The 22,803-nt window shown below is 41.8% G+C and overlaps 1 protein-coding gene across 20 annotated transcripts in view; it reads right to left on the reverse strand.

Moving 5' to 3' along the window:
* Positions 1-260: 260 nt before the first annotated feature.
* The window catches only part of RREB1 (ras responsive element binding protein 1), a 170,213-nt gene continuing 147,670 nt past the window's right edge, over positions 261-22,803 (reverse strand). For 18 of the 20 annotated variants that reach the window (XM_053244255.1, XM_053244259.1, XM_053244252.1 and 15 more), the window contains 3 exons: positions 22,106-22,270; positions 10,958-11,713; positions 261-5,367 (listed from right to left, as the gene is read on the reverse strand). In XM_053244255.1, coding sequence (XP_053100230.1) covers positions 4,847-5,367; positions 10,958-11,713; positions 22,106-22,270 — 1,442 coding nt within the window. In that variant the 3' untranslated portion in view covers positions 261-4,846. The remainder of the gene's footprint in view (positions 5,368-10,957; positions 11,714-22,105; positions 22,271-22,803) is intronic. The other 2 variants (XM_053244267.1, XM_053244266.1) reach the window with 1 other exon arrangement.

The following is a 22,803-nucleotide window of genomic DNA, read 5'->3' on the forward strand; positions in this document are numbered from 1 at the left end:
TCCCCCCGCCCACCACCGTTTCCTCCCTTCTCCTGCTGCCATTTTCTTCCCCCGCCCATTTTCTCCCCACCACCATTTTCTTGCCTCACCCCCCACCGCTATTTTGTTTCCTGCTTCACCTGCAAGCCTGTCCACCAGCACCAGCACTTTCCTCTCTCCCTGCCACACATGGGATTAGCAACAGGTATGCTTTAGAGAAAGAGACAGACAGAAAGACAGACTCAACACACCAACAAAAAGAGTGATGTCAGTTGTGCAACTTGGTTTTTTTTAAATATAACATTTTATTGCGTAGATTGATACAGAACAGCATTATTTTCATCATTTTGAATTTGGAAGTAACGTACGACTGAATAAGAGGAATAGAAGTACCCAAACAAAATATGTGATTCTCTGTTCATGTGGCATAAACCAGTTTTGTACACAACTTGTAGCAGCAGTTTTAAAGTTCCCTTTAGAAAAAAAACACATACATATATGAATTATACACACTAATTGTTTCCTTGCATGGGCTGAAAGTTTTAGGATTCAACTTCCTTCTTGAGTAGAAAAAGAGTGGAGAAAAGACATACAGTCCCCGCTCCCCCAGCTCTGGCAACACTTGTATTACAGCCCAGGGAGGGTAAAAGGAGAGGACCTGCAATGGATACTTTGGCTCCTCAAAACCATTACGGCATTATATGCGGCTGAAAGAAATGGAGGCAAGGATCTATTACATCATGGGAGTGCAATGTCCTTATTTCACTTCCATCCCTTTCTGCCTCCATAATTACTTTGAGGGGCTTGAGGATCTAGTGCAGTGCTGGCTCCATCCTCAGTCTCCCCTTCCCCCGCACACCACAGTTTTATAATCCAACCAATACAGGGGTAGCAACACACAGGCTCATCACTGGACATGGAGATACTCCAGAGTCCTCTATGGGGTGATGGAAGAAACAACCAATTCTGAATCGTTTGGAAGCTGTAATTATGCTAACAGAGCTAGCTCCAGATCAGCTGTTTCATTATAGCTGCAAACATCAGCTCTATTTTTAATCTGTTTCCTTTCTTGTTTTATGCTTTCACAGTCAAGTGCTTATTGTAGTGATTGTATTCTCAACATTAGCTCCATTGCAAATCCAACAAGAGAATTTCAGAAAAATAAGTCTGTCTTTTTAAAGCCCTGAGAAGGGGGGGGGGGATTAAACACAGAGAGATGCAGAGAGACAAATTAGCTGAACATGCAAAACTAAGCCTAAGATTCACCCATCGTTTAAACACGTTATAAATTTCACAGTTTAATAGAAAGGGGGTTGTGAATGTGAGGAGGGAAGGCAAGCAACAAGGGGGGGGGGGACAGACAAGGGTTTTTCTTTCTCCATCAAATGCAGCTAATAAAAACATCAATAAAATGTGGCAAGATTTTATAATCTACTAGGATATAGATAAAGGCTAAATAAAGCTTTAAATCAATAGTGATTATTGCTAGCAGATGTCCCGGCAGGGTGCTGGGAAATTATTTGCTACATTATTCCTGCAGCATAAAGTTTAGTTCAGGCTTGTCAAACCTGCGTCTCCCCTCTACCAACTATATGTAGCACATAAGTCATGTACTGTGACCTGCTAGGGAGATTATTAGGGCCCTGGCAGGCCACAACATATGTCTGTGGAGTGCCCCAGACAGTCGAGGGGAGGAGGCAGGCTTGACCGTCCTGGCTTAGTTAATGGCTTCTCCCCCACAGTATTGCATCATTTAGTGTGGAGAGTTGCAAAAAATAAAAATAAAAAAATCCCAAGAACAAAAATACCCCCCAAATAATAATAATTATTATTATAATAATATAATTCTATAACAATTTAAAAAAGTAAGGGATGTGTGAACTGGCTTTGATAAAAAGACTCGCTTAACAGAAAGATTTTTTTTAAAAAAAGGAATCATTGGTACTGATTTTGTATTAATCTGCTTTCAAAACTGGTTCTTACCATCCTCAATAAAAACCAACTATATCTCACCCTCTTCCACCGTTCATATGAAATATCACTCCAGAATGATTTCCCCCTTCTTCCCGTGCAGACTGACTTGACAACCCAGGAAGCAGTGGATATTGAGTGGATTGGTATAATATCCAATACTTCCCAATTTGAAGGCGCCTACAGGATGTGATATTTTTTCCTATGCAAGTCCCATTCGTTTTAATGGTTTTAATTTAATGCTTGCACAGGAGTGTCTCTTGAGGTATTGAGCCTGAGAACAAGGAAGGATGTGAACAAAGGGCCCCCGAAATGAAGGAACAGCCCAGTGAGGCTTCAGAGACATTGTGCCTTTGCCTTTGAGAGGGAAGGATAAGACACTAACTGAGCACTCTACAAAACCCACAGCTGCTGTACTTGACTATATATGCCTGATCCACCAAATCAGTATGAACAAGGATGTCAACTGGCTTAAGCCCTACTGCCAGTGATGGCTGTGATCTAGTGGAGCAGCACCACATATACATGGTTTTTGTTCAACTCCGTTGTGCTGCCCACCACACTTCAGAAGGTTCCATTCGAGTCAAGGAGAATGGGCAGTGTCGAGTATTGGGCTTTGCACTGTAGCCAATGAGGTTGTGGGACAATTCCAGCGTTACCTCCCTCTACTTCCATCTTAAAGATGAGGGTATAGAATTTGGCCACATTACGTAAGACATGAACCTTAATTATGGTAGAAAGGTCAAATATAAGTAAATACATATGCAGAAGATGTTCATATCATCCGTGTCTTAAACTAGCACCTGACCTTTCTAGCAGTGATAAAAGATTCACATCTTCAGCTGCTTTTTAATCCAATTTTGCGCTGGTGTCTTTAAAGGCAGATACAGGAATGTAACAACACAGCCATCTTAAACACATTTAGGTAGAAGGCAATTCCACTTATATTAATGGCTCCTCCTCACCAAAAAAATCAATAGGGCTTAGCATCAGGGTGAAACAAAGCTTGCACCACAGCACCCCAGCTCAAATTGTCTGTGGATCACAGTCCTAATGATGGTAATCTGCAGTGACTCCTGTTGCCAGCAACAGGATACACAGTCCAATCCCAACTTGGTTAAACTTTAAGAAGAACACACCAGAGTCTAAGCATCAACCTCAGAAACCTTGGGAAGTTTATTTTGTCAATCTGACATGTCTAATAGTTATCTGTAATTTTATTGCCAGTAGTATTTCTTTTCTTGCTTTAAAGCACATTACGGTAGCAAGATCAGTTAAGGCTTTAACATTTATTTTTCTTTTCCATCTTTTAGCTGGAAGACTGAATATCTTGCTCATTAATGTTAACAAAAATAAACACAAAAACTATTGCCATTTCAAATATACACTTCATAGCATTTGCAGTGTCTTCCACATGCATTTGGAGGGCCTTCTCCTCACTTTTCCTGTTAGTCTGCTGTTAATTCACTCCATCCTTTCCCCTGTCACTGTCCTACAATGAGCTGTCATAACTGAGATGACTGACCCCTGTGCATTTCCAAAACCTGACCATGTGACCCAACTGGATGTACTGAATGCACAGGAGGAAGGGGACAGGATGGCAGTGGCAAACCCTGCCTTCATGTGGTCAAGTGAACAAACCCTATGTATACACAAACTATATGCACAATCAGGGACCCTACTTTTTGTGGGGTCCTCTATCGTGCGTACAGTCTGTACATATGTAGATCTTTCACATGACTTCCCGTGTGACCCTACTCTCTTCCCACCCAACACACACTAAGATTCAGTCTACCCAGATTGGTCACATTAACAAGACCTATTTGATTCTCTAGTCAGGAAGAGAGTTCCATGTCAATACAGTAGAAGAGCTGCAAACCCAATGGGGAGAATCAGAGAGAGATTAGGTCAGAAATATTTAAGCAGGCAATCCAAGCTGCGTCATAGATCTCCGTGGACAAATATTGCCCATTGGTTTTCTGCTGAACGCAGAGATTAGCAAACAGACAAAATTTATAAAATATTAAAATAATAATAATATATTGAAGCACAAACCAAACATACATACATATATATATTTATAACAGTGGGTGCATAATTTCCATAGGTTTTTTAAGTCACTATGCAACTCTTTCTGAATGTTTTAAGTTCACAATAAGCCAGAAAGAGCCTTTTACAAAAATGACAGTAGCTAGATCATCATCACTTCTAACGCAGGCGAGGGGGAAGAAAACAGAAAAGCATATATGGAGGTTGAAATTTTTGTTTTTCCTGGTTTTGGCTTGAACTAACTTTGAGAACCTTTATCAACCACTTTAATACCTGCAACTGGATCAACTCTCCCCCATGTGGCAAATACAAGAGTCTAATGAAGGAAAAGAAAAACCAATAAATCAACACCTTATCCTAGATTCTTCTTGGGGATGTCTTAAAAATCTTCTTCCAGTTATTGGCTGTAGTTTCCAAGGGCTTCCTTGCCCTGCTGACCCCTTCTTTCCAGCTTGGAAAACACACAAAAGCGGCTATCACAAATATACAACAAGCTCACACGCCCCAATACAAAAAGGTAACATTAATGCTTAAATGAAAAAGGTCCTCTCCAAATAATTTCATTAAAATATATATATTTAAAAAATCATCTGTTTTGTTTTTAAAAAATTCTACGATACCAAAAGACCTAATAAAGTAGTAAGGCACTCAAATCAGTATATAACTGTAGTCTCTTGCATTATTTATACTGAAAGGCTTATGGCACTGAATCCAGACTGCCATTCTCACTCTCTCCCCGCACCCACTCCTGCATCACAACTGCAGATTGACTCAGCATCCAAAAAAGGTTTGCTCTGTCAACTTTATTCTCTGTCTGTTTGCTGGGGTGTGGCCGATGCCATAGCGGTCACTCAACTTCCAAAAGCTGAGGTGCACTCTCTGCAGAGGCAAGAATGTGACTCATGGAAGATTTTTTGTTGTGTATCCCCAGCAAGTCCTGAATGAAGCCTGACGGGCTCTCAGGATCACTGTTCCCTCGAGACTCCTGATCTTTTGTGGTTTGCTTCTGTGCGTTCTTGCTGGACTCGGCAAGACAAAGGCCAGCTGTTCTCACACCAGGCCTGTCCTCCTTGCAAACAAAATCCTTTGCAGCATTGGCAAGGTTCTCTTTCCGGCTTCTAGTGACTGGGGAATGGCTACCAAGCCCTACAAGCGAGTCACACTCATTTTCTGAAACAGGGTTGGTGCTGCTATGGAGAGACTCATTTTCGCTGTCTTCGTCACCTCTTGAGCGGGTGTCCTCCCTGTCACTCTCCTTCCCGTGGTTCCTCGCATTCTTTACCTTCTGGTGGATACGCTGGTGGCGAACCAAGCTATGCTTCAGTGTAAAGGTCCGTTCACAGGTTTGACACTTGTAAGGTCGCTCCCCTAGGATAAAAGTAAACACAAAGGTTAAACATTCCCTCTCCCTCCTCTTTGGGTTTTCTTTGCGAGTGGAATTAGAGGCCCTGTATACAAAAGTCTATTTAGTGGAAGCTGACAGAAGGCAAGGAATATAAATCATGCCACAACACAATGCAAATGTACAATTTAGAATATTTTCACAAGGCACACTTAAACTGGTGTTTTTTGAATTTGCAGTATCCACAATGACAGGACAACCTGCACTGCATATATTCAGCTGTTAAGAATGAAAATATTAGTTGTACCTTCACCTTTGCTACTGCAGTAGACACTATGCTTCCAGGATGAACATTCACATCTTTCACTGGCGACCAATAATGTGTGCACCAAACAAAGTTCCATTAGATCACTTGAATTAAACAGTCACATCTACAAGGATTAACATATTTGCAAGTTTAAAGAAGGCATGCATGTCATGAAGAATGGTGTTTTATGTCACTTGTGAAAGTGGTGTGGTGTGGGGTTGGGGGAAGTAGAGCAGGACAAAAAGCCAAAAAAGGAAGGCAAACACTCAAAACAGTGTTCAGGAGTAGAGAGTGTATCATGGTACACAGTACATCCCAAAGCATTTTGACTGAGAGTGCACAATCTCCTTGCCTCTCAAGGAAGCTTGTCAGTCAAATTGTGTGCTGAGGATATTCTGTATTGAAATCAGACTTGTAAAAAAGTATCCCTAGATATCAGATGGTCTAATGGTGGCCTGTGCCCTTAGAAGCTGCATGCTGGGATTCAAGTCAGGGAAGGAAATTCCAAAAGACAGCCATGGGCAGGAGGTGGGTGGAGGTGGGATTCCCTCTAGCAATTTTAAGAAACTAAGGAGCTTGACGGCACACTTTACCTTTAAAGAGCAACAACACACATAAGAAAGGCAAAGGTTTATGTACAATTTTATATAGCACTAACAAGCTCTGAGACTTAAGACATTGGCTTATTGCAGAGTGTAAAGAGCTGGTCACCTGCAGTAAAAATTGCCTTTAGGCAAGGCAGAAGTCAGTCCCATTGGGAGAAACATAGCAGGGGGAGGAAAGGCTTTTTTAGTGGGTGGGATGCAAATGGGTTTAAGGTTAGAACCTATTAGTGGGTATCTATTTCAATATGGAAAAGGCTGTATCTACTGGTCCAGTAGAAAACAAATATTTGTAGCGCTTTCATCTACTGAAGCAGGATATATAATGGCTGCTCATGTATATCAAGAACTTATGTGGATTTGCCAAGTGTTGTCTGACTTTGGACTAATTATTGTGAAACCTACAGTGATTTTGAAGATAATCAAGGATGTAAAAGACTAGCACAAAATGAAACGGTTAATCCTGGAACAAAACATATAGGTGTAAAGTATTGTCTTCTAAAGGTCATGCAAGAGCAGAGAGTTCTTGATCTTCAGCAGTGTTCCCTCTAAGGCATGTGCATGCACTTGCAAGTTTTTTGATGTCCACCCAGTAAATTTTAGATCCTGCTCAGATGAATTAGGAAGGCCCCACTCTGAATGCATGCATGCAAACACTGCCTTGATACTGCCTCACAGAACAAAACTCATTCCGCACACAGATGAAAAAAATTAGAGAGAACACTGATCTTCAGTACTGCTCATCAGAAGCAATTGCAGCCTGCAGGCAAAAATATTGTGGATTAATTCACACACTGTTGAGAAAGAGCGTTCGAGTGACAACAGCATATGAATTAAGGCTAAGAGTTTGTATAGATATATACTTACAGAGAGAGAGAGAGAGAGAGAGAGAGAGAGAGAATACTTACTTATTTTTAAAACTTTTATACCGCCCTTCCCAAAGGCTCAGGGCGGTCTACATTGTTGTCACTCTAACAGTTATCACACCCCAATTCACTATTTTCAGCGTGACCTGCATTCATGGGTTTAGGTACACTTTTTTAAAGGAGTGATGGTACTTAAATGTGTTTAATTTTGGCTGAATCATGCTGTGTCCGCTGTTATTAAGATACCCACAAAAATGCTTGCAGTTTAATATGAAACACTTGTCCATACTCCAAGCTTCTTGAGACTCGACAGTGGGCATGATTACAATAAAGTAGAAACTTGTGCAGCTTTACAGATTCACTGTTGTGTTTCACTTTTTCTGTTCCCATTCTCTGACATAACCCTTGACCCCAGTCATACTATCACATACAACTCCTATACATTAGGCTATTCACACGTAACCTCCCCCTCCCGCCCCCACACACTAACTTTTGATCCACACAAAGTACTTGCTCCTATTTACTACTGCTGGGAGTGGGTTTAAGCGCCCATCTGTTTTTCTGTGGCAACAACTCTTTTAATTTTAAAAAGTTAAATTAGAATGACCGAACACATTTCATTAACAATTCCACAGCTAAGCCAATGACTAGGGGAGGGTGCATTTCAATGCACGCTTGCAGCCAATGGCTATGGGCATTTCAAGGACTGAAGCGTGCATTTACCTCCTTCCCCTAGTCCCCACATCTGCAATTTACCCGATTCTTTGAGTACTCAAAAAAAAACAAAAACCCATGGTTATTTTTCAACAGATCTGTATGTTATGTTCCATACCTCATTCATAATCCTAAATTGGGGCTGCACAACTTTGGTTCTTCAGCTGTTGGGCAACAATGAGTTGTAGTCCAAACAACAGCAATCCTGCCCTAAACCCTGACATTACCTAAACAGCACAGAGCTGGCTTCAGTTTTGCAAACAGACAGATGCTCTTAAGAATAATTAGCTCACAATTAGATTGACATGCTGCTTGCAACACAATTTGTTTAACACGTGTTCGTACTTCACCTTTAAGCTAGTGTGCTTTTCTCAGAAAAAGGTTAGTCAAGTCTTATGAAATGTAGCAGCAATGACAAAGCAGTTTTCCCCTTTGCAGCCTCAATCATCTCCTCAAAAAAAAAAGGGGGGGGGGGATTTTCCAGTTGACATGGTACAGAAATAGAAATGTGAAAAACAGCCAAGCTGCTCATGAATCAGCACTTCCTTTTCAGTTTCCTAGCGGCAAACAAATACTTGTATGTGCTGAAAATGAATCAAAGTCAACTTGCTTAGAAATGTCCTTTTTATACAGGAGGGGAAAAAGAAAGAAATGTTGCACAAAAGGTGGAGCCCAGATTTTAAAAGGCTGAAGACAGTCCAAGAACCCCTCAGCTGAGTATGATCTATACAAGGACACTTCCAACTATGCAGAGGCCTTAATTCTGATCTAGCACCTGGAGGATAATCATGATTGCACCACTGATTTCTCTGTTCTTTTTATTCAACCATATAAAGTCTCCCTTTCACAACTTACTCAATGTTATCGTATTGTTGTATGCTAACTGAGCAAAGAGACACTTTTTAAAGTGGTGATTCTCTTATATTTAGTAGGGGGAAATAAAATTATGATTGGAGTGGAGAGAGTGGACAGAGAAAATTTCCCCCTCTCTCACAACACTAGAACCATGGGTCAACCCTATGAAAGTGAAGGTCGGGAAATTTAGGACCAACAAGAGGAAGTACTTTCTCACACAGCGCACAATTAATCTATGGAATTATTTACCATAGGATGTGGTGATGGCCACCATCTTGGAAGGCTATAAAAGGGGCTTAGACAAATTCATGGTGGACAGATCTATCAATGGCTACTACTCTGGTGACTGTGGGACACCTCCAGCCTCAGAGGCACAATGCTTCTCAATACCGGTTGCAGGGGAGCAACAACAGGAGAGAGGACATGCACATACCTCTTGCCAGTGGGCTCCCCAGAAGCATCTGGTGGGCCACTGTGTGAAATAGGATGCTGGACTAGATGGGCCTTGGGCATGATCCAGCAGGGCTGTTCTTATGTTCTTATGAGAGCAACTAGCCCTATCCAGCCCCAGAACAGCATCCCTCCAGTGGGTCTTGCTGGTATCTGCCTTATGTTTCTTTTTAGATTGTGAGCACTTTGGGGACAGGGGACTGTTTTATTTATGTATTATTTATTTTCTATGTAAACCACTTTGTGAACTTTGGTTGAAGAGTAATATTTAGATATCCATAGTAATAGCAGCAGCATCTGGCAGGGGGATGTGCAATTTCATCCAAACAACAGCTTGCTTGAAGCACCAGTAGATGTTTTAGGTATATGCTTACATAATATGCAGCTAGGTACAAGCATCATTTTTGGGCCAGCTGTGCCGCAGAAGCTTGCAACTCCATGTTCACTTTCAACATAGCAGCCATGGGTGCAAATGTTTTCAACAGAATGAGACATCCATGCAAACTGTTTAACTGAAAGACAACCCTGGTACCAGGATTCATAGATACAAGTAAACGCATACAGCTGCTCTATGGACTTATGGATGGAAATAAATTATAGCGCAACTTGCTCTCTGACAAGTCACTCTGTTTTAAATGCCTCTTAAAAGTGTTTCCTGTCACAATTCTATCTTTTCTACTGTGTATATTGAGAGTTGTCTGAATAATTCTCTCATTTCTCATTATGCTCTCGAATTCAGTCATGATCACTTTTTTTGAGTTTAGACTGAACCAGCACCACCCCCTATCATAGGCTCAGAGCAGCTTAAAAAAATACCCTCCCCTTCCCTCAGGTCCATTTGTAGCTGCTTGGAATCATATCCAGTAAGGTAAGGACATGCACCTCAGAGGAACTCCACTGTGGGCAGGTGGGTGCACAGCTGCCTCCAAGGCAGAAACCCTTAGGCACCAGCTGGTGCAACTGTGCCCAGGGGCCTTTGTGCAAGTGCAGCACAGACACTAACCTGAGGCAGGGCTCCCAACCTTAGGTCCCCAAATGCTGTTGGACTGAAACTCCCATCGACGCCAACCACAACGGCCTTTGTGGCTAGGGATTATGCCAGTTACAGTCCAACACTACCTGGGTACCACAGGTTGGGAAACCCCTGTACTTACGAGGTGGGGCTTCCGAATCTTAAGAAGGCCCTCCCCTGATATTTTGCCCCCCTCAGTGCTACCCCAGTTCCATCTCAATCAGATCGAATTCTGCAGGAGCACAATTTAAAAGGGGAAATCAGTTCAGTGCTGACTTTCCAAAGTCATAAAAGCACCACTTTTTAAGGCCATTAGTGGATCAAAGAGGATCTGAATGGATTTTTCTATTGAATTTATTAAATATGCAGAAAGCTTCACATGGTGGTGACCCTCTATCAATCAGAGGATACTTGGACATATCAATAAAGAGATACCTAGATATGAAACAAAGAGCTACACAACAAGCTGCAAGTGTGTTTTATTGGATTCCAAAGCATAAAACATTGCTTTGTTTGGACAACGTTTCCCACAAAAGTATCTATCTATCTATCACATTTATATACCGCCCAAACTTTCATCTCTGGACTAGAGTACCCTCTAGTGATTTCCTTGCATGTTTTCAATATTGCTGCCCTCTCTTTCCAATCCATTTCACATTGATCTGAATATTTCAAAATGCCTAGGACCACAGAAACTTCTGTCTGCACCCAAAGTATCACTAGACAGATTCCCCAAGATCTTTCCTTCCTTTGCCAACTACACGCCTAAGTTGTACTACTTATAGATAAAGCCTAGTGACTTCCTCTTACCTGTATGGGATCTCATGTGCCTTGTCAAGTCTTGTAGAGACCAAAAGCGCTTGTTGCACACTGTACAGACTTTCTTCCTTTTGTCTGCCTTGGATTCATTCTTAGTCCCACCATTAGCTTTTGGCTTCCTGTCGTCATCACTCTTCTCAGACGATTTTCTTTCTGTGCTCTCCCCCTCAGAGATGCTTTCACTCTCCTCGTTCTCCTTTCCTGTTGCCTCGCCATCTGTGGGAGACTCTGCTACTTTGATGTCCTTTGTAGACTCTTCCTGCTCAAGAGAGGGATCCTGAGCAAGAGGGACCTGGGCTGTATCCTGAACATTTTTGCTTTCATCCTCACTGCTCTTTTCATCCTTCCTATCTTCGTGCACATGAGCCTTTTTGTGCCGACCCAATGTGCCAGCAAACTTGAAGGATTTCCCACAAGTGTCACAGGTATGTTTCTTTTCAGTCTGAGTGCCACTGCCTGTGCTCTGGTCACTCTCGGCCAGCTTGAAATCCATCAGCTTGCTAGCAAAATTGAGGTCAAGGCTTCTGTTGCTGACAGAGTCTTCTTCCGGTCCTCCTTCATCTTCACTTATTTTCCCTTGCGCATCTTCCTCTCCTTGGGATGAATCAACCTTCTCCTCCTCTTCTTCTTTGGGGCTGTACTCCTGCTCTAGAAGTTCATTTACCTCCTCTGGGTGGCCTCTCTCACCAGAGGTCAAATCTAGTGCTTCACTTCCTGCACTTGTGTTCTCCAGATCCGACTGACTGTCTGCAGGGGGGGCGGGAATAAATAAAACTCCTTCACAATCTGTAACTTGTGCAAGTAATTTAGAAGCCTCTTTAGCATCACTTCTAATACCTCTCAACATTACCCACATATATTTGTAAGGATCCAGTACTCAGGACAGGAGGATAACAGAGGGACAAGAGGGCACGTATAGACAAAATCTTCATGCAAATGATACATAACCATCCTTGATCCAACGCCCCTGGACCCAATTCACACATGCATAAATAGCAGCATGGAACTGCTGAAATAGTACTGCTTAGCATCTTTTCTGTTTCACGTGGCAAGCTATTGTGCAGTAGCTTGCTACTGCAAACCTTGCTTTTCCACAGTTCTGCAGTGGTACAGTGAAAAGTGGCAAGAATCATGTGACAATCTATTGCAGCCATGGAGTAGATTCCATGCAATGCCATGATGCTGCTGTTACATGGGTGAATTGGGAGAAGGAAGGCAAACACATAATACTATGTATGCATTGGGATTTTTGACCAAATCTATTCATTGATATGAGGGCTTTCACAGTTAAAACAAAGCCAACATGAAACACAGGAACATTTCCACAAGCTATTTTCTGGACATGACCAAGATTCATGTAGATTTTTCTTGCTAAGCATAGTGATGTATCTATTTTATAAATACAATTAGTGGAGACTTGGTACAAAAAGAAAAAGGGCACAGAACTTGACTAGACAAAGTAATGACACCTAAAATATAAAAACACAAATTGTTTGTCCTCCTGTTTATGAACCCACTGTCCCTGACCAAACAGATGAAATGTACACAGAAAAAGGTGGCCAGGACACACATTTCCACTAGGCAACTGATTCAGGAGCCTCAGCTGCGTGCAAGTGCGCATTCAATGCTAATGATAAACTGTCAGGGAGAAGCAAAGGGTTGGATCCTGATGTGTGTGTGGGCTTTCATTCCATCTTCCTCTTGAGCAGGTGATTGGCAGGATCAGAAATTTTGCCTGGGTGAATAAGCTGGCAGCACCCCTTTCTGTGCACATGCCCTCCTACTGGAACAGGGCAACTATTTTATCAGGGGTGGTGCTTTGGTACCAGAAGAAGGCATTAACCCTGTATGTGTTACAGTGACCATGACCAGCTTTCATGTTTAGTTTGCATATAAGCGCTTGAAAAGACCTTCTATACTTTACCAACGCTTGAAAGGCCAACAAACCTGCAGACCAAACATCTTAAGCCTTGAATTCATGAAAGCTTAGTAATTATAGGGTTTTGGAAAAACTCTGATTAAATTAATGTTGAGTTCTTTTCTCTCTCTCTCTCTCTCTCTCTCTCATATACATACACACACACACACACACACACACACACACACACACACACACACACACTTGTAAATGAGAACCTCAAAACACATCATAAGATGCTATGATTTTAGAAATATTAAGGTCAATTAGAGCCAGGGAGGCTGAAAATATTATGGTGCTGGGGGTGGGCGGCACCAAATGCTGCCTTGGCCCATGCTCCTGGTGGAGTCCTGCCCCCTTTCAAAACTGACCCCTGCAAACTTTTAAAGTGATGGAGGGAAGAGGGAAGGTCGCCAGCAGCCGCTTCTCTCCTCATCTTTCTTATAAGCTTTGCAAGAAGCGTGCGAGGCAAGGCATGCCTTGCAAAGGAAGGATCAGATCAGTCTCAAAGAGCTGCTCCAATGGCGGGAGAGGAGGCCTCTTGCCCTCCTGCTGGTGCCCCCATAATCCAACGCCTGAAACAACGGCCTTACCTCACCTCACCTCATCTCAAAGTGTTGGAGCCGCGCAAATGCAGACCCCATATGCACAGAGATGACGGAGAACCCCCTCCAGATTTCTAAACCTCTTGTGTTTTATGCCACATTTGTATAAGCTCAAAAAAAAGGGGTGGGGGAGGGGAATACAGACAAGGTTTAAAAAAACCTTCTACTGCACCAACACCTATCTTGGTGTAAGAATAGGCAATGTTTCCAGTTATGTTTCATTTCACTGAACAAAAAGAAAGCTGATCCACAGGCACAAAGGGGACAGAGAACAAGAGAACAGAGTTGATTTAAAATATAGAATTATTCTTCATTGCAAACATTCCTTGCACTTCACACCTATATGATATTCTGCACCACCAAGGAGGCTACAGCCTAAAAACTGGTATTAGCAGCTCAGGAGCCCACAGTACAGAAAGGAGGGCAATGATGTCCATAAGAGGATTTTCAATTTGGAAGCCAACCAATTCAAGATTGATTGACAAAAGAAACCTTAATTGTTTCCAGTAGGAAGAAAACATTATTCTAACCTTTCCTTCACAGAAAAAACAGTCCTCCTAATATAGCATATTAGAGATACACAAAACCGATCAACTGTGCAAGAGTTTTGAAATCTATCTTTGCTCTTAGAAAACCTAGATCCTGCCTTAAACCATGCATTTAGAGTTGTTTTTTGGAGGACAGTATTTGCAAGGGCTTCTCAATTTTTGTACTACCACAGCAACTTCCCAGTTCCCCTTATAAATTCCTCTCGATCAACATTTATAGCCTAGACAGTTAAGCAGCTTAAACCACACAGATACAACATGCAGCTCCTCCACCCCTACCTCCCTGAAGTACAGCCACATTTTACCTGTCATAGTCGGGGGGGGGGGGGGGGACTCTAGAGCCAAAAGGCTACAGAGGCTAGAGTTTGGGGTTTGGCTATCTCCAACCAGCTGTAATGCTAAAATATTAGCCTTGTGCAGATCATTCTCTCCAAGTATAACTTGCCCCACAGGGTTGTTGTGAGGTTTCAGCTGGTTTCAGATCACTGCAGGAAGAGCAGGATATTAAATACACATTTGCTACCCAAGCGTAGGAATTTAAGGTATTTTTCCATGTCCACGTACATATTGCAGTATATGTTCTTCAGGCTTATTGTAGGGTTGCTAAGTAAGAACTGATGCTGACACAAATCTGCAGACAGATTCCCTGGTCTGGTAGATACCTGCCTAAGTAACCTTGTGCCACTCAGCATGTATTTTATTGACATCGAATCGAAAACTTGAGCAGTGATACAAAATCACGCCTATTTTTGCAAAAGCCCATCTTCATAAGAACATAAGAACAGCCCTGCTGGATCAGACCCAAGGCCTATCTAGTCCAGCATCCTGTTTCACACAGTGGCCCACCAGATGCCTGTCTCATCTATTAGTGAGACTTCACAAATACATAACGATTGCAATGCTGTCTCTATAAACGTATCATCTAAGCACCAATGGGCACCAAAAACGTATGCACTTTAAAAAAAAAGATTAAGTAGTGAAATGTTTCTGGTTTTTGTGAAAGTACTGCAGACTTACAAGCAAAGTTTGAACTGTACATTCTTGTCATGGCTAAAGGAGAAACTCTTCCAGGGGTGGGGCAGAGACAGGAATTCAGCTCACTTCTTAAAACCTTCAAGTCCAACTGGGTGGAGTACAAAAAGCAGATCTAACTGAAATGCATGCATATGAATGTGCAAGATAAAGGAATAAATCATTTGCATAACAGCCCATTATGTAACACATGCATACCAGTTTCCAAGGCCTTCAATTGTAAGTGCCTATTCTTGTGGGATCCCTCAAGGCCTCCTTTTCATTCTTTCAAGTCAACCAACACTAAAGGTATAAGAGCAGGGCTGCACAACTTTGGTCCTCCTGCAGATGTTGGCCTTTAGCTCCCATCACTGAGATTTTTATACTAGGCAGTATATAAATTCAATAAATCATCACCACCATCATCATCCCTGACTTTTGGCCATTACAGCTAGGGATGAGGGAACTGCAATCCAAAAACAGCTGGAGGGGCAAGGTTGTATAGCCCTCGTCTAAAGCTAACAAAGATAAAAGGACTCTGAGTGCTACATCCAGTGGTGCAGTCACAAATTCAGAATGCAGGCTCTCTCCATGGCAGCCCCCATAGCCACACCCACTTTCAGCCACACACACACACACACACACACACACACTGAGATAGATGCAATGATTTTGGCGGTTCTGTTACAAGAAGCCAAGGGTGGTTTCATGTGATCTTCACCCAGAAGGACAGCCTGGATGGTCTACCACAAAGGGTGGAGAATACTCCTTGTAACAGGAGACAGGAAGAACGTTAATAAAATCAGTGGTAGTCAGATACTGAATTATGTAACCAACTGTTTGAATAGCAAGAGCAGAATATTGTTTCCGTATAGAAGGCAAGAGGGCTAGGCGTCCCTGCTGAGACCCTGGAAGGGGAAAAAAGTACCAGGATTGCGTCCCCGCAGCACTACAGCACTGGCTACATCTGATCACTAAAATCCCAATATCAAATGGGTAAGCCACACACGACCAAGGAGGCCAATAATATACAAAGAAAGCAGCACTGAGAAAACTTGGTCAACCCAGAGGTATCCAGAACAAGAGAGGCAGTTCCTCTTCAGAGCTACAACAGTCTTCCATTTTATTCTTTGTAGGTTCTAGCCTCATGAGTTCTGCAGGATCCTTGCATCATGCCCTACTGGCCCATACAAAATGATAGATAAGAAGTGCTCCAGGTTCTAGCATACTTTTAAAGTAAAGTTGTCTTGTCACGTCGGTGTCAACTCCTGGCAACCACAGAGCCATGTGGTTTTCTTTGGCAGAATAGTTACTTGCAATTTTCTGTTCCAATCTCAAACAGCTTCCACTAGGTGGAACACTTTAGTAAGTTTGCATTCTTCCAAATGAAAGCTTTGTAGATCAAGACAAGAAAAATACTCAAGGCTTCTCTAATAGTATGTTTTGCAATATAGATTCCTTGAAGTGATAATACATTTTCTTCTTCTTTCCATGTTAATATCAAGTAGATTTTAACCCACTTGTTCAGTAATTTTAAACAGCTCGAAGATATAAATCAATTTTTAATTTTGAAAAGAAAAAAGAAAATAGATGGCATGTATAGAATGTATGAATAAAATGTTTTATTAAACTAAAATAAGTTAGAAAGCAAAAACGCTTTGCTTCATTCATGTCACAGGGTTAGGCACATATTTAAATTCCATTTTTTGGGATAACTATGACCAAGAGGTATTTGCTACGTTTGCCTTTCAGTAGCCAGAAACTGTCCCTCTACACAACAATTTAACAACTGCAGCCTATCTAGCACTGTACTTAAGAAACAAGCTATACAAAAGTACAAGTTCCTCTAGGTGAACTGAAAAGACATACAAACAAACTTTTAGGTTCTCATCCTTCAGATACTGTTGTGAAGTGGTAGCTGCAAGTAGTTGAACTGGTAGATTATCACCTAAAAATGGCACCTGGCTTGCTCAAAAGCCCTGCTGGATCAGGCCCAAAGCCTATTTCAGCATCCTGTTTCATACAGTAGCCCACCAGATGCCTCTGAGAAGCACAGGCAAGAGACGAACGCAAGCCCTCTCTCCTGCAACTGGGATTTAGAAGCATCTAGCCTCTGAGCTGGAGATGGCCCATAATATAACTCTCAGACTATTAACCATTGATAGACCTGAATTTCATGAATTTATCTTAAAGCCATCCAGGCCATTAGCTTTCACCACATCTTGTGGCAGAGAATTCCATAGGCTAAATATACATTGTGTGAAAAAGTACTTCCTTTTGTCAGTCCTAAATTTCTTGGCAATCAGTTTCATGGGATGACCCCTGGTTCTAGTGTTATGAAATAGGGAGAAGCATTAATCCCTGTCAACTTTCTCCACATGATTTTAGAGACCTCTATAATGTCTCCCCTCAGTCTTTTTTCTAAATTAAAAAGCCCCATGTGTTATAGTCTTGCCTCATAAGGAAGGTGCTCTAGGCCCCTGATCACCTTGGTTGCCCTCTTGTGTACCTTTTCTAGTTCTATGTCATCTTTTTGGAGATATGGTGAACAGAGCTGTATGCAGTACTCCAAATGTGGCTGCACCATTGTTTTGTATAAGGGTATTATTATATTAGCATTTTTATTTTCAATCCCCTTCCTAACGATCCCTAGCATGGAACTGGCCTTTTTTCACAGCTGCTGCACATTGAGTCAACACTTACAATGAGCTGTCCACCACGATCCCAAGATCCTGGTCAGTCAGCAACAGCTCAGACTCCATCAGTGTATATGTGAAGTTGGGGTTTTTTGCCCCAATATGCATCACTTTACACTTGCTTTCATTGAACCACATATGCCATTGTGCTTTTTAACCACATTAAAAAACACTGGTCCCAGTACAGATTCCTGGGGGACCCCACTTCTTACTTCGCTCAATTTAGAGAACCGTCGATTTATTCCTACCCTCTGTTTCCTGTTCTTCAACCAGTTACCAATCCACATATGAACCTGTCCCCTTATCCCATGACTGCTAAGTTTTCTTCAAAGTATTTGATGAGGAACTTTGTCAAAAGCTTTTTGAAAGCTCAAGTACACTATGTCAACTGGATCACCTTTATCCACATGCCTGTTGACACTCTCAAAGAACTCCAAAAGGTTAGTGAGGCAAGGCTTGCCCTTGCAGAACATGCTGGGTCTCCTTCAGCAAGGCCTCTTCTATATGTTTAACAATTTTATCCTTGAGAATGCTTTCCATCAATTTGCCCGTCACAGACGTTAGGCTAACTGGCCTTTAATTTCCCGGATATCGCCTGGATCCTTTTTTGAAAGCTGGTGTTACACTGGCTTTCCAGTCCCCCGGTACAGACCCTGGTTGTAGGCATAAGTTATATATTTTTTCAAGGAGCTCAGTAATTTGAGTTCTTAGGACTCTCGGGTGGATGCATCTGGCCCTGGTGATTTGTTAAGTTTTAATATTTATTAAATATAAATGTTTATTTAATATTTCTAAACTATTAAAATATTTTAATAGTTTAGAACGTCTTCTCACATCACCTCTGTCTGACTCAGTTCTTTAGCCTATATCTCTGAGAAGTTCAGTTCCAGCACAGGTATATGTTCAGTATCCTCTGCCGTGAAGACAGATGCCGATAACTCGTTTAGCTTCTCTGCAATCACTGTATCTTCCTTAATAATCCCTTTCACTCCGTCATCACCTAGTGGTCCAAGTGCCTCCCTGGCAGGTTTCCTGCTTCCAATGTATTTAAAGTAGTTTTTGATATTCCCTTTGACGCTTTTAGCGAAATGTCTCTCTCACACTCTCTTTTCGCATCCCTTATTCTTATTGTCTCAAAAGAAAACCACATGGCTCTGTGGTCACCACGAGTTGACACCGACTCTACAGCACAACTTTACCTTTATTGTCTCCTTGCGTTTCTTCTGCTTGAGTGTTTTCCTTTCTGTTCTCCATTTGGGCAGGGCTTCCAATTTCTGAAAGAAGTCTTCTTCACCTTTATAGCTTTCTTGACTTTACTTGTCAGCCATGCTGGCATCCTCCTGAGCTTGGTGTACCTTTCCGGTATACATTCTAACTGGGCTTCTAGTATTGTGGTTTTAAATAAACTCCTTGTATTCTGGAGCAAAGTGACTCTCCCCATTTTCCCTTTCAGTTTTCTTTTAATCAAACTCCTCATTTTAGAAAAGTAGTCTGTGCTAGACTTCCTTGGCTGTCCTTGCATGTATGCTAAATTTGATCACACAATGGTCACTGTTCCCTAAAGGTTCCACAAAACTGACATCTCACATCAGGTCCTGGGCACCACTCAGGATTAAGTCCAAGGTCACTTTCTCTCTGGTTGGTTCCATGACCAAATGTTAGGACATTTATTCAACTGTTAGCACAGTTATTCAGCGTATCTAGAAGTGTGGCCTCTTTGTCATTACCTGACTGAGTTTACCCAGTCTGTGTGTAGGTAATTAAAGTAATCCATTATTACATCTCTGTCTCTCTTTAACCCCTCCCTGATTTTCTTCTGCAACTCCTAGTCACTGTCAGCATTTTGGTCAGGAGGGCGATAGCATGTCCCTAGTAACACATTTCCTTTCAAGCCTCATATGGTCACCCACAGAGTTTCTGTGGAGGACAGGTCTTCCAAGGTTTTCTAGCTTGTTAGATTCTATCTCTTCTTCAACATACAGTACTACATTGTATACAAGTGAGAGGAAACTTGGAGGATTTTGTATGCTTTTCAACAAATTTTATGTCACATTTCTTACAGATAAGAAATCAATCGCTCAAAAGGCTGCTAAATTTTGTGCGACCGATGTTAAGATTTCCTAGAGTCCGCCATAAAATGTTTATTCTGTTGGTGTACTGTATGATAAGTCACCTTAAGTGGCGCAGCGGGGAAATGCTTGACTAACAAGCAGAAGGTTGCCGGTTCGAATCCCCGCTGGTACTATATCAGGCAGCAGCAATATAGGAAGATGCTAAAAGACATCATCTCATACTATACGAGAGGAGGCAATGGTAAACCCCTCCTGTATTCTACCAAAGACAACCACAGGGCTCTGTGGTCGCCAGGAGTCGACATCAATTCGACAGCACACTTTACCTTTACTGTATGATAGATCTCTTATCTGAATGCTGTATAATTGGTTGTTTCTAGTTTAATAATAAACAATAAACTATTCATTCACATATGCTTTTCAGAAGAACATTGGATTTAATGTTCATACACGCTGCATACCATTACTAGGGGGAAATCACAAATTTGCCACAGAAAGATGCTTGAGTTCAAGATGGAACTCAAGTATCTCACCATGATGTACAACTGCCTCCTTTCAAATATGACACAGGGCAGCAAGAACAAAGAATGCAATAGCATCTCGCACATTATCAGCACTAGTTCTGTAGTGTCCAAAGCTGCCCAGAGTCTTAGTCAGGGTTCACCATTTCATTTCACCATGTAGTAAATCTCAATTGTGTAAGAGTAATTAAAGATGCTACACTTCCTAAAACACAATCTAGCTTAACCCTGAAAGGTTCTCTCTCATTGACTTCATAGTATCATCAGTCGGTACAAACAAACAAACATAGGACAGATGTAGCAAAAAGAGGAAAAGTACAATGACCATTTACAGATTCAGTACATCACCAGAAACATCTCCTGGAGACATCCATCTGGAGATAGGTCTTCATGCAGATAAGTGTCCCATCTCCCACCCACTCATCCCGCACGACTGGGGAAAACTGGTTGGAATGAGTCATGCACATCAGTGGCTATTAATAAATGAGGGTAATAGAAGATAATTTGGAAACATGAAAGAAATTTGATTTACAAACAGCTTTAAAAGGCCAATTACTTTTGATTCCAAATTGCTGTGAAATTCACAGCCGTTTAGCAACCGAGAGAAAGGCAGTTAATAAAACTTCAAATTTACCAATTTTAGCATGCAGTTTATCAATATGGACTTTTTACAACTATTTTTTTAAGCTTTTCAGATTTGGGAATTAATATTTGAAGCTATCAAATTCCTACCTAATTGCATTTCAGTTCTGTTGATTTTTCAGCTATTCAAAAAAGTACGGGTCAAACCTGATCACAACACATTTCCTGGGACACAGGTACAACCTGTGCAGTGTATGTGTATTGTAACAAACTAGCCCTCATTGCACACAGAATGCATAGATTCTTAAAGCAAGTGTTCTAGCAAGACTCTCTTGCTATAAAGTTAACAGTCTACACTTTTCTTTGACTGTTAAAAAAAATTATGAATATAACATCTACCCTGGTTGCTATCAGTTTGTTTTTCTCTCCAAACACACCCTTCTCAGGACCAAAGTCAATTTTATGGCAACACAGCTAGTATACAACAGTGTAGGCCATGCTCGTTTCCTCTAAAATGGGAGGGGAAAGTTAAGTACAAGATGGGCAGGCATGGGGATGCTCAGTCATAGGAACATAGGAAGCTGCCTTATACCAAGTCAGACCATTGGTCCATATAGCTCAGTATTGTCTACATGGACGGGCAGAGGCTTCTCTAAGGTTGCCAAGGAAGGAACTTGGAACCTTTTGCATGCAAGCATGCAGGTGCTCTTCCCAGAGTGGCCCCATCCCCTAAGGGGAATCTCTTTCAGTGCTCATGCATTTAGTCACCCATTCAAATGCAAACTAGGACAGAACCTGCTTAGCAAAGATGACAGTTCATGTTTGCTACCACAAGACCAGCTCTCTTCCCACATCTTTACTTTCTCCCTCCTCCAAAAAGCACCCTCCAAGTATTTTTCCTGGAGAAAGTTACTTCTCATCTCGGAACCCAACCCAGAGAAAACCATCTGGAGAGAAGCAAAATGCAGGGGTGGGGAGGGGGATAGGTAGGGTTCAGCACATAGCACTCCTGCCTGCCCACACTGGACTTGAAATGCCCTCCCCTTGTTAAGAAAATGGCACAACCCGCACTGTAACACAGGGGTCATGCTGCCATAAAAACTAAAGCCTCATTCATTTAACTAGGGGCACAAAGCAAAAGGAACATGACTTGGTCTTACATTCTGGAACAACCTAAAAGAGCTACCTGTGCTATCATGAGCTCCAGCATCACTTTCTTTAGACTGGGGGATAAGCCCGTTTCTTCTCAGACAGTAGTTGGCAACTCCGTGTTTGCGTAAGAGGTGGCGTTCACAGTTAGATTTGGTGGAAAAGAAGGCATCACATTTTTGACAGGGGAAGGGCTTCTGACCTGAATGGAGTAGGGAAAAAAAACATATTTATCTATTTTTCTAATGAGTCACAGGAGCTCCTGTATGTTTCTATTCCCTTCTTGGCTTACTTTTTACAACCTGTGGTTAATTTACAGCTTGATTTTATGTTTGTAGGTCCCATTGAGTTTGATGCCATTTGCTTCCTAGTAAGTACACTTAGGATTGCAGCTGTAACCAAAGTTAAATCATACATCAAATAAAATTAAGAAGGTTGAATATCAACTCTGAAATTCAAACCCCGTGAGAATTTGCCAATATACTGTACTCCAGCTAAATCATTCAGGCTTAAAAGCAGAGCAACCACTGAAATCCAGAGCAGTTAAGAAAACCCAAGGGTGTCGGAGAGAACTACTCCATTACACAGCTGTGCATACACAGCCTGCGCCTCAGATGTTATGATCCCATGCCACCAGACAAACCCAGCATATTCAGGTGGCAGTGAGGAATCAGAACATCTGCTGTTTTTAGGATTAGTTTACACATAGCACTTTGTGAGGATATCCCAACAGGG

Source organism: Hemicordylus capensis, chromosome 4, assembly GCF_027244095.1.
Source record: "Hemicordylus capensis ecotype Gifberg chromosome 4, rHemCap1.1.pri, whole genome shotgun sequence".
In the NCBI taxonomy this organism is placed as follows: Eukaryota; Metazoa; Chordata; class Lepidosauria; order Squamata; family Cordylidae; genus Hemicordylus; species Hemicordylus capensis.